We start from the raw sequence: 17,350 nt of genomic DNA on the forward strand, positions 1-17,350 counted from the left end.
GGAAAATGAAAGTCAAAAACCATATAGACAACCTGCTTCTGGTTCGGGGTTTTGTATGTCGCAGAGCAGCTCCCTAAAAGTCAAACAACACGCCGGGAGGTTTATACATAATAATAATGGAGAAACAAGAGTGGGTCTTGGAATGTACAGAGAACAGAGTGAAAGGAAACAGCAGAATAAAAATGCCATATAACTTAGAGGTTATGCTAAAACTTAGGCAAATTTGATTCAAAAGTGCTCTTTTGCACATGGGCTCTTCAAATGCAGAGTACAGGGCAGAGAATCAGCTGGGACTCTGTAGAAAAATGCTCCTTTGGATAAGAATTTAACAGTGACCTCTAAATGGGCAGATTGGCAAACGTATTATCATTCTGTTTATGTTAGACCATCCCAGTGACCCAGTCCATCATCCTTTCTTAGGGTAAGATTATTTATTTGCCAAACACAAAAATAAAAACAGGATAGGACATAATGGAAGGATATTTGGATCACTTTTGCTGTTAAAATGCACTTTGTTCTGAATTTTGTTTTTACACTCTTTTCAGTTAAGGCGGGTTCTAACTAGGTCACGATCAGAAGATGATATATTTGAAAAGCCAATGTGTCCCATGATTTCTGAAAGTCGCCCAGGCCAACACTACATTCTGAGGGATGTATAAATATGATTAATATGATTAAGTGCCCCATAAAAGTAAATGACTTGTTGTTTGCTCCAAAAACGATCGAGTCCCACTCTGTTTGATTTTAAAAGATCAACGATTTGTTTACATGAGATGGAGCCCTAAGCCAGCATCACTTGGTGCCATTTATGCCGTGGGAGACTAGAAAGACCAAGAAGACTGTTCTCTTAGAGCCGGAGCCTCTGAGAAGCCAGCACTGTGACCCTGATGCCTTCTGAGAGGCCGTGGCTGAGGCCTTGTGCTGAGGGAGCTGAAGGGCTGTCTACATCTCCCCCACTGCAAAGCTGTCTTTAAAAACCACCCTAGGGCTTCCCTGGTGGCACAGTGGTTAAGAATCCGCCTGCCAATGCAGGGGACACGGGTTCAAGCCCTGGTCCGGGAAGATCCCACATGCCGTGGAGCAACTAAGCCCATGAGCTACAACTACTGAGCCTGCGCCCTAGAGCCCACGAGCCACAACTGCTGGAGCCCATGTGCCTAGAGCCCAGGTTCTGCAACAAGAGAAGCCACTGCAATGAGAAGCCTGCGCACCGCAACTAGAGAAAGCCTGGCGTAACAACGAAGACCCAACACAGCCAAAAAAAAAATGAATAAAATTAATTTAAAAAAAAAAAAGCTGCTCAAAAACCACTCTAATCAGCAACATGGAAGATTAAGCCATCATTTCATTCTCCTCTATCTTCAAAAAGTAACGTAGAAGGTGCTCATTTTTTAACCAAGATGAAAATGTATTACTGAAAATGGTTCTTAAGCGACTGGTCCCTAGATTCCTTTGAGAGGAGGTGTGTTTCCCCACTAATGATTACCCCAGGTGACGGGGCAGCCTCCACAGGCAGAAGGCGGCTTGTAACTTGTACATTATCCTCAGCTCAGTGAGATTTATGCAGGGTCTTGTTTAAGACACAGCGTTTAACGTCAGATGTGAGTATTAGGAAAAGACGTACTTGTCTGATACCAAAAAAGAGACACTTCTACATTCTACTAGATCCATGATATAATTTTATTTGTGTATTTTCTTACCCTCTGTCTCTATATTTACCAGATCAGGGTTGGATAACCGTCACAAAGCAGGCCAGATAATGTCCATGCTCTCAGGACACTAGGCAGAAACACGCATGTGGGTACACACACACACACACACACACACACGAGCAGAAGTTCAGTCATCTTCAGGCTCCAGGTGACCTTGGCTTGAACTCGGCTATAGCAGCTTCCACGCTGGTCCTGGGTCCTTTTGGCATTTGCTTGCCTCTCCCACCCCTCTCGCTCAGCATCCCTCCACCACCTGCAGAGAAAGCTGGCTGTGGTCACGGAGACTGCGGGGACCAGGAAGGGTGTAAAGAACCTTACTTGCCCTGCAGGAGCCTGCATGCCCCTCCCCAGGAGCACTATTGTTGGGATGCCTGCCTTGATCGTCCCCTTAAGGACTCAAACCAGGCGGCTTAAGCCTACCGTTCCTCTTAAGAAAAACCGGAAGGTGGGGAAATTGTATCTTTCTATTATTTATGGACCACAAGTAATACAAAGTAAATGCCGATAAACCACATCACAAGAAAACACATTCTTTTTTGCCAGTTAGCTTGTTTGAAACCACTTCTTTAAGCTCCCCCATGTACATTATGGGTAACGGGCCAAAATAGGAGTTTTCAAAAGAGGCTCGGTGCTTTATGGAGAGGTAAGGTTCCTACGGTGTTCACTGTGGAATTCCCTAATTGGAGCTGCTTACGGGTAGGAGTGGGGTCAGAAACTTCTTGATTTGGAAACCCACCTGCTTTGGCTCTAACTGACTAACCAAGGAAAAGTAATGCTAGAGATTTTGTTTTTAATAATCAAAAATTGGATTCATTGTCATTTTAATCCAACTGAACCCTAGTAACAGATCTGGTAGCTGGAGATTAGGAGAAGTTATTGAAAGTCTTGGTTTTAAGTTATCAGAGAGTTACATTTGCTCTCAGCATGCTAAAAATTTCTAGAGTTGTTGGTCTAAACAGAAGTTTTGCATCATATGAAACGTACTCATTGAGATTACCCACAGATATCTTCGGTTCTGATTTTTTTTCAAGCCCACCCTGTGTTTGACTTGAGGGTCTAATGGGAAGACGATGGCCATTCGTGGCAGCGTTGGCATGCAGCTTGAGTACTTTAAAATTCACCAACAACCCTAGTGCTGAAATTCTTGTTTGATGATTTTTTCTTGGTACCCATAAGAAAATTAACTAATTGCAGTTTTCTTTTTGTCCTTTTGCACCTCTGTTCGCTGCTTTCTGTCTCTCTCGCTGTCTCTCTCACATCAGTCACCCGGGCTTGGCACTGACTCATGTCCCCCCTCCCCCCCATCAGCCCGCTCTCCCCCTGCATCTCCCACAGGGCTCCGCAGGAGGTGTAAGGAGAACGGGCACCCCCCGCCAGGGGTCGAGCCGGCCAGAGACCCCGGGCACCTGCACGGGGAGCCCGCCTCGGACTCTGACGGCCGAGGGAAGCCGCGCCTGGGGGACCACGATGTGGCTTTCAGCTGCAAACAGCAGCCGGGCAGAGGGGCCACGCTGTTTTCCTTCTCCTTGCAACTCCCCGAGTCCTTCCCCTCTCTCCTGGATGACGATGGCTACCTGTCTTTCCCCAGCCTTTCCGAGAGCAGCCTCCTGCCCCAGAGCTTGCAGCATTACCTCCCCATCCGCTCGCCCTCTCTGGTGCCCTGTGTCCTCTTCATCTTCTTCTTCCTGCTCTCCGCCTCCTTCTCAGTGCCATACGCCCTCACTCTCTCCTTCCCTCTGGCTCTGTGCCTCTGCTGCCTGGAGCCCAAGGCGGCCTCCTTGAGTGCCTCACTAGACAATGACCCGAGTGACAGTTCAGAGGAAGAGGTGTGTACCGCGGCATAGAACACACGTCCCTGTCGTGCTCGGGGCCGCGGTCCGAAACAGTCTCAGACGGCTGCTGCGATAGTGGTCCCACTTTCAGAGCCTCATTTATCGTCTGTGCCAATCTGTGCAGAGGTTTTGTGTGCAGGGGCTGCGACCCGGCCCCGGGGTTAGGCACAACGCCATGTGGATGCAGCAGGCTGAGCCCGGCCCGGAACCACACTGCCGCCCACCGCCTCCAGTGGGTGGGGAAGGACTCAGCCGTGAGCCAATTGTAAATAAACAACCCGTTAGCTACATAAGAACTCAGGGTCGATGGACTTAAAGGCTCTGTTCGGTTCTCATTCAATAAAGGAAATGACACAGAAGACAGATGAGTAACTTTCACCTAGATTGGCGGCAAGTTACCAAAACGTACCCTGCTGTAATGATGCACGGTGGTGATACGCACTGGGTAAAGGATGCTCAGGGTGCGCCGTCCAGGTGCATCATCACCCTCGGGGTAGCTCTCCAAGACTCTAAATGCCTCCCTCTCCCCCCTGGAGATTCTGAAATGCCCCCGCTGCTCTTTGTCATTTCCAGACCGTCATTGTTACTCCATGAGGGGAGCCCGATCCCGTGGGTGTGTTGGGTCCGAAAGAAGGGCTGGAGCAGTTTAAAACGCTCAGTGACACTGGTCATTGGCAGGGCCAGAAACAGGACCAGAAAGGGCGGCAGTTGAAAACAGCAGTTTCCAAACACAATCAGGAAAATACTCCTGTTAGGTTTCCATACGCTGTAAAAGTGGGCTGAAATTTCATGAGCACAAGCAATGCCAAGGCACCTGTTGGGTGGCACCCATTCTCTCAGTTCCAGCGTGAGGCTGGGAAGTTGGATGGGCCTCTGCGGCTAGCGACCAGGAAAGGACTTGAGCCTTCAGCCTCCGTCTGTGAAAGCAGGCTGCCTGTCAGTCCCCCGTCCCTCATCCGAGCCACTGGGGGAGGTGACGTCCTAGCCGGTAGTGTTTCCTCTTAATTGCTCCCCTTTCCCTCCACTCCATTGCCCTGTGAACAGCCCAGCGGTTTCCCTTTGTGCAGCCTTTAAATAGAACGCAGGGGAAAAGAACAGAAGTGCCAACAGGCCCCTGGCTGAAACCCACCCTCCTGCCTACGCCTGCCCCCCCCCACCCCGCCCAGCTCCTCCAGCAATTCTGGAGGGTTTTGTGTCAGGAGCCAAATCCAATACACCTAGCATTAAAAAAGAAAATCACAAAGTCAAAGCAACACTAAAAAAGGAAAGTCTATTCAGTTCTATGCTCAGCTAGAAATGGTAATCCGAGCTGCACCTGTGAGTGGATAGCATTGTGAGGTACGTATCTATATTTAGTGGTATTATGACTGTTTCTTTGCAGCAGCAGGAAAAAAGTGGGAATGGTCTCCAAGATGTTCTCAAGAAAAGTTTAGGCTTTTCAATTTGATATTGCCTAAGAGCCCTTTGCAAGGTTCTTGGATCCCCTGTGACTTAGCTCCAAATCTATCTATGTGTAACGATTTTCGTACGTGGAAAATATTTTAAGAGAAAAACCACTCTAAATCCTAGGTTTGAATATCACTGTTTCTCATAGTAGCAACATAATCAAATAATGTAGGTCCAAACCCACAGTTATTACGAACACAATATTATCTACAAAAACTGTTTATAATATTAGCTGGTTTCCAACCTGCTCATCTTTGTTCCTTTAGCAATGGAGCTAGTCATCAAGCCAACAGAAGGCGAAAAGATTGCCATTTTATGTTTTTCTGCATTTTAAATAACTGAACTTTTATGTAGCAAACCACACAGATCTTGTGCCTAATCCAGGGTGTACATCTTGTTGTTATCAGTGCATGAAAATTAATGTTCAACTTGGGCATGTCTGCATTACATCAGCAAAACAAATCACAGCAGTTACTCCTCACAAGCTGGAGGCCGCGTGGCTGGTGTTTCCCACATGTAAACCCGCCTCTGAGACCGTGAACCATCTCTGGCCGAGGCGGCCTTCCTAGTCCTCCCCTCCAGCCTCGGTCACCCGTGACGGCTCTCCTGCCACATGACTTTGTATTTGGCCATCTGTTCAATGTCGTCTCAACCCCAAGTGTTAAGAGCTAGAGCTCTGGTTCAAGCTGAGCTAGGGAACTCAGATGTAGGTCATTCAGGTAAAAAAAAAAAAAAAAACACTCACCATTTGTTGACACGGCCTGTTTTATTCCCTGGGCATCAAGTGCTTTGGCAGCTAAACCGGGTGACTTTGTAACATACGGTTCAGCTCCGTCACTTTGGTTTTGCAAAATCACTAACGACTCTAATTCTTTTTAAATATTTTATCATCACTGCTTACATCTGTCACATGTGGTAGTGGCTTAATTAGTCCCAGCCCTTCTCAAGAGTGAAACCCAGTGCAGAGAGCTGTAGTCATTTCAAACTACAGAGCTGTTAGCTATTTTTTTTTTTCATTTGTCCTTCTAGAATTTTGGTCAGATAAGGAGGGGCCGAATGCTAAATCATCTACATCTGTCCAGAGACATAAGATGAATTTAGCTCACCGTAATTATGTGTCAACTTCTGAAGAATTTTTTGATAATACCAAAAAAGGAGATGGATGAAGTCTAGAGGAAAAGATTGATCACTTGTTTAACATTTTAAATGGTGTAAACACATTATATGATAGTCCATGGCATGCCATACATTTTGCAGTTTTGCTTAGACATAGGATATTATATAAATAAAAGTTGCTATAAAAGCTGCTTTATTCAGCCTTTAGTACTTCAGTCATTAACTGTTTATTGATCAGGCACTATGTTTGTTGAATGACTGACTAGGTGCTGAGTAGGGGGTTGAGGGAGTTTAGATATGGCCTAAGCTGCTATTTATTTGTGTATAGCTAGGAAAAATAATAGCAATACTTAGGAAATACTGTTTTGATATCAATATTTATGATTTTTATAGGCATTTTAGCTGTGTGTATGTGTCAGGCATTGCATAAAGACTTAGTATCTGTTACCTGATACAGTTAGGGCTATGATTTTCCCCATTTTCCAAGAAGGAAATTGGGATTAAAATATGAAACCTGCCCCCTGTGCCACAGAGTTAAATAAATAGCAAGGATTTGAGCTGATGTCAGTCTGCCCTGAGACACCCTCACTCTTAACCATGGCGGTAATTCCAGTGCCAAGATGCCTGGAAAGCTGCTGAAGTGAATTCTAAAGCCATAATGGAAATAATCAAAGCAGGAGGAGAAATACTTTCAAGAACTTTCGAAGCCTTTGACACAACTAGTTAACACACTGAGCCCAAGTCATTCTTATTTGTTCTTGAAAGCCTAAGATTTCCTCCGGTTATCCCATACCCTTGAACAGTGACCTGCTTCTCTTCCTAAATCAAACTGGCCTTGCCCTAGACTGTCAGTTGGTGAAGCTATGCTAATGCCCTGCTAGTGATCACCCTGATAAGAAAACTAATAGCCACCCCCCTCCAGGTGTTGCCAAGGTGGTCGGGTCATGAAAGCTCTCAGCATGCTTTCTTTACCAACCTACTGAAAAGGATTTCCCTCTTAGGCACAGGAGCAGATTGTCAGGATGGAGACCTCAGGTGCACAGGCCAAGCATGAGTTTCAACTCCTTTTCTTTTAGGAATATAGAAAATGAAAGTTTGGGAGAGGATCAAGAAGTCAACCCAGCCAGAGTCACATAGACATAAAGAGCACTGCCCCAGCCCTCCCGCTGATAATCCATGGTCTTTGCAATGAGAGGTTATTTTAAGAGGCAGATTCACAACCTTAGAGCCCCCAGTTTGGATTTTTGTTGACAAATTACTAATCACACAACTTCGCTCGAGGGACTTTTAATAATGACTAGTTTGAGAGTTGAGAAGGGAAGGTCGGTTAATATTATATAGGACGTTGAGATGTCCCAATTTCTTTTTTTTTTTTTTTTTTTTTTTTTTTTCCTTTTTGCGGTATGTGGGCCTCTCACTGTTGTGGCCTCTCCCGTTGCGGAGCACAGGCTCCGGATGCGCAGGCCCAGCGGCCATGGCTCACGGGCCCAGCCGCTCCGCGGCATATGGGATCCTCCCAGACCGGGGCACGAACCCGTATCCCCTGCATCGGCAGGCGGACTCTCAACCACTGCGCCACCAGGGAGGCCCGAGATGTCCCAATTTCAATGGCTGTGGCTCGTCTCTCCTCCAGAAAAAAAGTTTTTGTTTTAACTCATAAACCGCTATAAAAACAGATTAAAAATCAGTCTTGAAATTACTTTTGTAATTCTCCCTTGAAAACCTAGGCTCTGTCAAATGCTGTGCTTTGTTTTATTTGTGTCCAAGTAGATGTCTCTCTCCCTCCTTCTCTCCTTATTTTTCATTACTATTATTATTATTTGCTTCATTTGAATGTTTATTTTGGAACGAGATATTTAATTACATATTTCTCTATACCTCTTTCTATTGGAGGGTGGGACGAAATAAACAACATATAGTCTTAAAAATATCTAGTTAGCAATCCTACTTGAGAATTGAGTTACATTTTTCATATATAAAACATATGCCTGTGAGTCACTGGCATGTGCTTTTTATAATTAAAAGGTAATGCAGACAGCCTGATGGTCTTAGATGGATGCAAATTACCAAAATGGTATAAATGAGGGGCTGAAAGTCCAGTGACTGTTAATAGTAGCTTTTTATTTAAATTGACATGTTAAGTTACTTTTCAAATGTGACCTATTCTTAGAATTTTTTTAAAATATATAAACAGCAATTTTATTTGCATTAAACATTTTTAGGAGCTCTTTCTCGGGGTTTCAGTTAAAAATGGGGGAAAGAATGACATGGCAGCAGACATGTCAGCTTGGCTAATACACGTCCTGTGGTTACGCAGGCCGTGTGCCTCTGGTCTTCCTCTGAGTGTCTCTGCTGATGGAACCTAGCTCTGGCCTTTCTTTTGCTTTTGTTTGAACCTGCATTCTTGTGGGAAGGTAGTGCGATACAGATCACAGAAAAAGGGACTGAACTGTAGGACCTGGGCATGCCTGCTTGACGGGATGGTTTTGTTTTCTCTTCCTGCCTTCCTCCTGGAACCTGATCACCTCTGTGATCCACAGACTGACAGTGAGCGCACGGACACCGCGGCTGATGGGGAAACCACCGCCACTGAGGTTGGTACAGTCACTGTGGGTGCCTCCCATTGCCTAACAAAAATGCTGGTTCTGCGTTTAGGAACTTTGCATATTGCCTTTTAGAGTGGAGAGAAATTCTGCTTTTAACAGTAGGAGTTAAATATATTCTACTGCCTGGACCAGTGGTTCTCAGACTCTGGCCTGCATCAGAGTCATTTGGAGGTTCCCATCCTCCTGTTTCTCATTCAGAAGAAGATCTGGGGTAGGACTGGAGAATTTGCATTTCTAACAAGTTCCCGGGTGACAGTGACTCTGTCCATTTCAGGGTCACATTTTGAGAACCCTTGGCTAAATTGGTAATACTTTTTAAAAAATTTTTATTGGAGTGGAGTTGATTTACAATGTTGTGTTAGTTTCAGGTGTACAGCAGAGTGAATCAGTTATACATACACATATATCCACTCTTTTTTAGATTCTTTTCCCGTAGAGGTTATTACAGAGTATTGAGTAGAGTTCCCTGTGCTACACAGTAGGTCCTTATTAGTTATCTATTTTATATGCAGTGGTGTGTATATATTTTTTAAAATGTATTCCCTTATCCCAAATGTTTACGCATGATAGCCATAATTGGGGGTGGGTCGTACAATTTATGTAATTAGCTTATTGACTAGATACAGATATACTTTAAAATCCCAAATGGTCAAAATGCTTGTTAAAATTATAATACTTCTCTTAACTCATTTTTCATAGCCTGGATGTAGTCTGGGTCACTCAAAAGACATGAATTTTTCCAAGGAAAAGAAAATTAACAAATTACTGTCAGTACTTCATTGGAAAAAAATTATCACATTGACCAGTGAGGCTGTGCTCTTTATTTATCCTTTCTTAATTCTTTAGGGTTCATTAGATATGTGTATGGCTTATGTTGTTTTTTAAATCTTCTCTACCAGTAACTAATTAAAATTTCTGTAAAAACAATATTTATCTGTAGTAATGGAAGTCAAGATGTTCATTTCCTAAAGTGCTAACAGAGTTTTTTTTTTTTACTTTGTGATAGTGTTTAACACTAGGTTGTTTTTTACATTATCCAATCATAACAATATTTTCTAGTTGGGTATTTAGGAAGAACTAAAAATGTTATAGGTAGTATCTATACATCACTTCATTGAAAATATGTTCAGAGGAACATTTCAAAATGGACTTTAATTGTTTCTTCCTTTGGAAATGCCAGAGTTCAGTTCAAAGTTTGGAAGTCATCATTTTTTAATTTAGAGATAATACTGTAAAACTATCATCCTGGTTCTTTTAAGCAATCACATATAAACGGATTACAGGGTAATCATTTTCTACACCAAATATAACAATTGCATCTTAATTTTGTAAGAATTAGTTATATGTAACTACTGATACATTCAGTAAATTTCATTGTAATCCTAAGGTATGCTGTAAATGAAAAATATTTTAATACTACTACTTTAAATTTCTCTTAATTCGTCCGAGCCTCTCCTCCCCTCCCCCTCCCTGTGTCCACAAGTCCATTCTCTGCGTCTCTATTCCTGCCCTGCCACTAGGTTTATCAGTACCATTTTTCTAGATTCCATCTGTATGCGTTAATATACGGTATTTGAGGGAGTAGCATTGACATATTTACACTTACCATGTGTCAAATAGGTAGCTAATGGGAAGCTGCTACATAGCACAGGGAGATTAGCTTTGTGCTTTGTGCTCTGTGATGACCTAGAGGGATGGGATGGGGTGGGGGGAGAGGGAGGTCCAAGAGGGAGGGGATATAGGTATACAAATAGCTGATTCACTTTGTTGTACAGCAGAAACTAACACAGCATTGTAAAGCAATTATACTCCAATAAAGATGTTAAAAAAAATGACTCAGCTATGAGGAAAAAAAAATACTATAAATTTCTCTAGCAGTTTTAAACTTTGTTATATAACATTTGAAGCATGCAAACGAAGACGTATAACATAGGTAGGTTATGAAGCTTAAAAATAAAATGAAGAGCTATGAACCCACCACCTCTGTAGAATCGGCATTCCTCCAGCCCTCTAACGCTTCTTATAAACGCTTCCCTTCTCTTTTTTCCGGAGCCAGTGTAACAGCAGTGCGAGGTGGGGCATGTAGGTTAGATAGTCTGCTCCCCATTGAGACCCAGACAAAGTGATCCATTTGCTGAAGGCCATGTGCTCTGGCATCACCCACTTGTCACCCATAATTTCACTCTGGACCGCGTCTTATAGTTGATTTTTGTAGTTGATGGTAGTCTATTTAATTTCCTCACTTACCCCATCCGTATCAGCCCTCTCCTCTCCCAAATTTGTTTTTAAGTAGGTGGGTTCAAGAAATTAAAAGTTCCAAGAAATTTTTTCATGTGGGAACCTCTGTGTTAAGTTCTTTGTGCCTCAGTTCTCTAGTCTACAAATTGGGGGTCATAATAGCTAACCTCATAGGATTATTGCGAGGACTCCTACACTCCAAGGGAGCTCTCATCATTGGATATTCATAGCCGTTTTTGTGAATTTTAATTTCGATGTTGGCTTCCCCCACTTCCTGAACCGTTGCTAACGTCTTTTAAGGACAACCCGCCAAGTCCTAGCTGTCACCTCCCAAGCACACATGTGGGCTCATCACGCTTGGAAGTGTCCAGGTTAAGATGTCAAAGACCCATGGGGCAAGGAATCTTTTGCTCCCGTCTTCTTATTAAGCTTCATAATTTGTGTGTGAGAACGTTGTGGTTTATATATAAGAAAGAAATGTCTTCTCACATAAGAGCAAACTAGCGCCCCCATGTAGCTGGCTTATGTAGACCCATCCTTCCATCTTAGAGTCGATGGCATGGTAAGACTTTATTTCCCCCTCTCTCTTACTGCTGGCAGTCGGACCAGGAGGAAGATGCAGAGCTCAAGGCACAGGTAGAAAATTCCAAATCAAACACAAAAGCAGAAGCCAGCGTGTGATAAGTCATTGTTTGTCTGTGGTGTTCAGATCTTGCAGCATGCTCCGTGGTGGTGACTGTGTGTTGGTGCAGTGTGGAGATGACACTTGTTCATGTGACTATCATGTCCCTTACCTTCCTTTCTTCTCCACTTTTTTCAGAATAGTCTGATTAAACGAATAAAGGGTGAAAATGTGTATGTCAAACATAGTAATCTTATGTTAGAGGTTGGTATTGGTATATACCAGTGCATGCTTGTGTGTGTTGGTTTTCCTTTAGTGGCTTAACCTGTGGGCTCGTACCATGATGCATGAAGGGTGTGTTCTCACCTGTGGATACGTGCGGTTGACTTCTCAGCTTCCTCTGATTCCTTCCTCTCTCCTAGACATAGATCCCCTTTCCTCCTTGTGTATTTATTTTAATTCTCTGGTTACATGTGAATTACAGTCTTAACAGTTGACCTTTGAAACTTTTGATTTTTATGCTTGCGTGAACTAGATTTTGTTTTCCCTGGGAAATATCACATTTTCACCAGAGTGTTTGTGGTAGTGTCATGAGCCCTGATCAGAATTCTTTTATTTTGACTACTAATGAGATAATGACCTAACTTTTAAAACGAGAGAGAGCACGCAGAAAGGAAAACAAACGTAAAACGTTGACTGTTGGATTCTTTATGTTCTGAATATAGGAGCTAGATAAAACCCAAGATGAACTGATGAAACATCAGACCAATATTAGTGAGCTGAAAAGAACCTTTTTAGAAACCTCCACAGACACTGCCATCACGAACGAATGGGAAAAGAGGCTTTCCACCTCCCCCGTGCGACTAGCCGCCCGGCAGGAGGAGGCACCCATGATCGAGCCGCTGGTACCTGAAGAGGTCGGTATTCAGGCTTTGGGTTGTACTTGTCTTCTGTTCACTAGCCTCGCTCCTCTGCAGGGTCTGCAGGGAAAGGATGTGGCAGGCTTCTGAGTAGAGAATCTCACCTCTTGTCTATGTATAGCCAGTACAATGCTAGGTGGCCATGGAGTGAGTAATCGCATCCCATGGTACTTTGGAACGAACAAGGAAGCTCTGGTTCAGATCTGCTTATTCTAGATTCACAGCTGGGAGACGTTGACCTGATTTAATGAACCAACAGTTTTTCTGAATGTACTTCTGCTGCTTTAAGAAATGCCTTGAAAATTCATGACTGTTTCTCATCAATTGCAAGATGAGGCCTATTGAGATTGTCTAATGTTTGAGTAAACAGTGTTCTGAAGTTGATAACATTTCAGGGCATACTTTACTCTGGGACTACTACAGCAGGTTTTTATGGGTATACTCAGTTTTTTATTTCATTTTTATTTGTAGCATATATATATATTTTTTAAATTGGTTATTTTAACTGATTTATATATATAAACATATATATTATGACTTATAATCAGTTTTTATTTGGTTTTTAATAGGGAAAGTAAAGGCCAGAGGTTTAGTGGTTTAGTGGCGCAGAGGCCAGAGGTTTAGTGGCGCAGTGGTTGAGAATCTGCCTGCCGATGCAGGGGACACGGGTTCGTGCCCCGGTCCGGGAAGATCCCACATGCCGCGGAGCGGCTAGGCCCATGAGCCGTGGCCGCTGAGCCTGCGCGTCCGGAGCCTGTGCCCCGCAACGGGAGAGGCCACAACAGTGAGAGGCCTGCGTACCGCAAAAAAAAAAAAAAAAAAAAAAAAAAGATAGAGGATTCAGCTGGTGTTACTTCAAGGCTCCCATTGTGTGGGACCCATAGTGGCAGTGGTACTAATCTTACTGTCAACTGTTACACATCATCTTATTTTCTTTATCTGTCTTTCAAAATAAGTAGTTTTTTAAAACGGCATCTTTCTAGTATCATATTAACTTCTTTCTTCCCTTGAAAGCTGCTTATCTAAAGTGACCACAATCATGATGTTCATGACAGTTCCAATCCCACTTAAAAAAAAAAGACAAGCTATATCTCCATTTGAATTACTTTGTAAAGGGCCTTTTTATGCAGAATAAATGAAAAGTCCTGTGACCAAAGTATTCCTGTACCATTAAACATCCGTTTCATTCAGATTGTTTGAGTTTCAAGACACAAAAATTTCAGATTTTCCTGATTGATTTAAATATTTTAGTTCCTGCATTAGTAAGACTGCCACTTACGAGTTATAGTCAGATAAGTTTTATTGTAACTGGTCAAGTTTGGTTTACCCTATTTCTACGAGGGCTGGAAAGAAGGAAGGACATGCTGGCTCTGAAGATGGCAGATACTGGATTACATTACAAAAACACAAAATAAATAGCCACTGAAAAGGTCAGGCCTCTCTTCCCCTGCCGTCACTCAGGGACACGCGCGGTAGCAGCCCTTTGAATGGAAGTTCGGGTAGTTGCTTGGAGCAGTTAAAGGTGGTGATAATAAACAAGGGACTGTCGAAGTCTAGGTCATTAGACTAGTAAAATAAATTTTTTCACTTATTAAATCCTCTAATTCTTAGAGAATGACGGTGATGACCCCAAAGAATGTTAATAACTTAAGAGGTGATGCTTTGAATACGCTGAACTTAACCCTCGATGTGGATGCCTTATTCTCTGTTGGTGCAGAGAAAGTGCAGTAGACCTAAGAAAGGATTGTTTTAAAAGGATTAAAGGATGGAGGAAAGATGTCCTCTGCAGAAGCACAAAGTAGTTTGGTTACGTAGACCGGAGACCAGCAGCTGGCTTAGTCACTGCTTTCAAGTGTCTGCTGAGTGGTGAGCAGAAGCTGTACCTTAGGACTCCACGGCCACCGGGAAGGGAGGAAATTGTTGGGAGACTTGCTAGATGTAAAGAAGAGCTTCTTAGAAACAAGGCTGGCTAACCCTGGTTATCAAAGGGGCTCTGAAAAAGCAGCTCCAAGGAGCTTCAAGTCCCAGAGGAAGAGAGATCCCTTCTGGGAGGTCAGGGCTATACGCGCTTCCCTTACCTTGGGGCTGCCATCCGACCCTTCTCCCGGGGCCCTTGGTGACATCCAGTTTATCCTCCATTTGAGGGCCCTGGAGACAGCCCGGCAAGTTCTTAGGCTCCAAATTCTTGTTCATTTCTGTATTAAAACTTAATATTGGCTTTTGTTATTGCTTTTGTGAAAAGCACAAAAGATAATTTTATCCTCCCAGCCAGCTAGGCATACACAAAGCATATTTGTTTAAAAACACCTAAACAAAAGATTTTCATTTTAGAGGGGAGGTATTTTTCTAAGTAAATTACTCATTTGATGTTATCCTTTTATTTAATATGACCCACTTTAAATTAATTAAACAATAATTGGCCAGTTTAGAAAGAGTTCCAATTATTTCTAAAAGAAAATATGTAACTTACTTTTTTAAAGTGACTTCTCAAAGTAATATTGCTTGTGTCGGAAGGGTAAAGAAACTGATTCAGTGACGCCATACTTAGTTGGATTTTTTTGGGAATCTCAGTGATACAATGTTGTTTTGAAAAAAATGTAATTACTCCTGATTTTTTTTTTTTAAAGAAGGTGTTGGGGGTAGGAGTTTATTAATTAATTTATTTATTTTTGCTATGTTGCGTCTTCGTTTCTGTGCGAGGGCTTTCTCTAGTTGCGGCAAGCGGGGGCCACTCTTCATCGCGGTGCACGGGCCTCTCACTATCACGGCCTCTCTTGTTGCAGAGCACAGGCTCCAGACGCGCAGGCTTAGTAGTTGTGGTTCATGGGCCTAGTTGCTCCGCGGCATGTGGGATCCTCCCAGACCAGGGCTCGAACCCGTGTCCGCTGCATTAGCAGGCAGATTCTCAACCACTGCACCACCAGGGAAGCCCATGACTCCTGATTTTTAATGTGACCACCTTTTTTCTTTATCTGTGGTGGTCAAACCCTAAGTAAATCTATTTCTATGCAACCAGTTTATGACCAATTTGAGAAAAATTAGGAGTTAGAAATATAGTGAGCTAGTAATGGTGATTATATTCTAAGAATATGATGTTATGTTTATTATAAAGTGGGAATTTTATTGCCAGTGGTTTCAAGTTTCAAATGTTTGAGTTAACAGGAGACAAGTAGCAATGATGCCCCAAAGAAGCAAATAATAGCAGATCATCATTAGCTTTGGAAAATAGGCAAACCCACATACAGGGCCCTCCAAACGTAAGATAGATGGATGGGATATGAAGGGTTTCCGGTACATCTTCTGTCCGCAGATATTTCCCATGACAGCCTTTTGTGGTATACCTAGGCCTAGTCCATATTGGACAGATATTCCTTCATGGTTATTTGAATATTAAAAGTTTCCAAATCCCAACCACAGTGCAATACACGTTAGCACTTATGCCATGCCAGTACTGTCCTCTTTTTTTAAGGTGGCTGGTGGTTTTACTGGTATGTAAGCTTAATACAGTCAACTCGCCCTATTCATAGATTCCTTATTGTGCAAATTCACCTACTCACTAAAACTTACTGTAACCCTAAAACCAATATTAACAGCGCTTTCACGATAATTCACAGACAGGTACAATGTGATAAAAAAAAAAAAAAAATTGCTCAAGGCACACCTTCCCAGGTAAGGTGAACAGGCAACAAGTTTCACGGCCTGTTTAGTGCCACATTTTTGCTTTTTTGTGTTTTTTTGTTGGTGATTTTGCTATTTAAAATGACCTCCAGGCATAGTGCTGAAGTGCTGTCTAGTGTTCCCAAGTACAAGAAGGCTGAGATGTGCCTTATAGGAAAATATGTGTGTCAGATACACTTTGTTCAGGATAAGTTATAGTGCTGCTGGCTGTGAGTTTGATGTTAATGGATCAATAATAGATATTAAATAAGGGGTCTTTAAACAGAAACACACATAAAACAAGGTTATGCATTGATCAGTTGACAAAAATTTCATGGCCAGAAGCTCCCAGGAACCTGACCCTGTCTTTCCCCTAGGAGCTATGGTTCAGTACTCAGTAATTCAGTGTTACGGCGACTTCATAGAACACAACTGCCATGAATAACTAGAATCAACTCTCTTTATGCATTTTTCTGCTTTCTTGTCCAGCTTTACTTTTGCTATTCAGGTCTTGGATGGGCCTTAAATTGGGCAAAATATGCATTCACTATGGATCATCTATTCATGGGTAGAGAGAATTATCTCCATTCTGTGAATCTGACTTCTGTGACTTTCCATTCAGACCCTGGGGTGCAACTCTAGATGCGTATTACAGTCACCTACAAGATTTTTAAAATACCGATGCCTGGGTTCTACATCAGAATCTGATTTAATTAGTCAGAGGTGCACCCCACACATTACTCTTATTTAAAAGCTCTCCGCATAATTCTAATTCACAGCCCAATTTGAGAACCCCTGGCCCGAGCAGAAATGAAAGTCACAGCTCCATAGAGACCCTTAATCATCTGAGCAAGTAACACCTCTGTGAATTTTGCATGCCACTGTAGGGCCTTGTGTCCCAACTGTGACACAGGCATGAACGTTTAAGGAACTAAATGAAATAGTCAGGGTGTGCATCTGACTCTGTCTTAACCCCTAGTAAATGTTTCGATTATCAGCTTTTCTTTATCAGTACCTCTTAACTTTAGCAGAACTCACTGGATTGGGGTTGACAGTATACAGGATTTAATGATAACATCTATCCCCTTATGATACCCTTTTCCATTATTATGGGACATGCACAGTTCTGGATGCAGACAGTGTAGACATTTTTACTTACAGACACAGACTTTTTATAATTAGTTGATGTCAGATAACAGGA

General features: G+C 42.7%; 1 protein-coding gene across 5 annotated transcripts in view; it reads left to right on the top strand.

Annotated features, from left to right (window-relative positions):
• EPB41L3 (erythrocyte membrane protein band 4.1 like 3) overlaps positions 1-17,350 on the top strand; it is a 141,114-nt gene that overhangs the window by 113,735 nt on the left and 10,029 nt on the right. For all 5 annotated transcript variants that reach the window (XM_060118985.1, XM_060118981.1, XM_060118983.1 and 2 more), the window contains exons 13-14: positions 8,647-8,700; positions 12,298-12,489. In XM_060118985.1, coding sequence (XP_059974968.1) covers positions 8,647-8,700; positions 12,298-12,489 — 246 coding nt within the window. The remainder of the gene's footprint in view (positions 1-8,646; positions 8,701-12,297; positions 12,490-17,350) is intronic.

The sequence above is a fragment of the Mesoplodon densirostris genome, chromosome 15 (genome assembly GCF_025265405.1).
Source record: "Mesoplodon densirostris isolate mMesDen1 chromosome 15, mMesDen1 primary haplotype, whole genome shotgun sequence".
Classification (NCBI taxonomy): domain Eukaryota; kingdom Metazoa; phylum Chordata; class Mammalia; order Artiodactyla; family Ziphiidae; genus Mesoplodon; species Mesoplodon densirostris.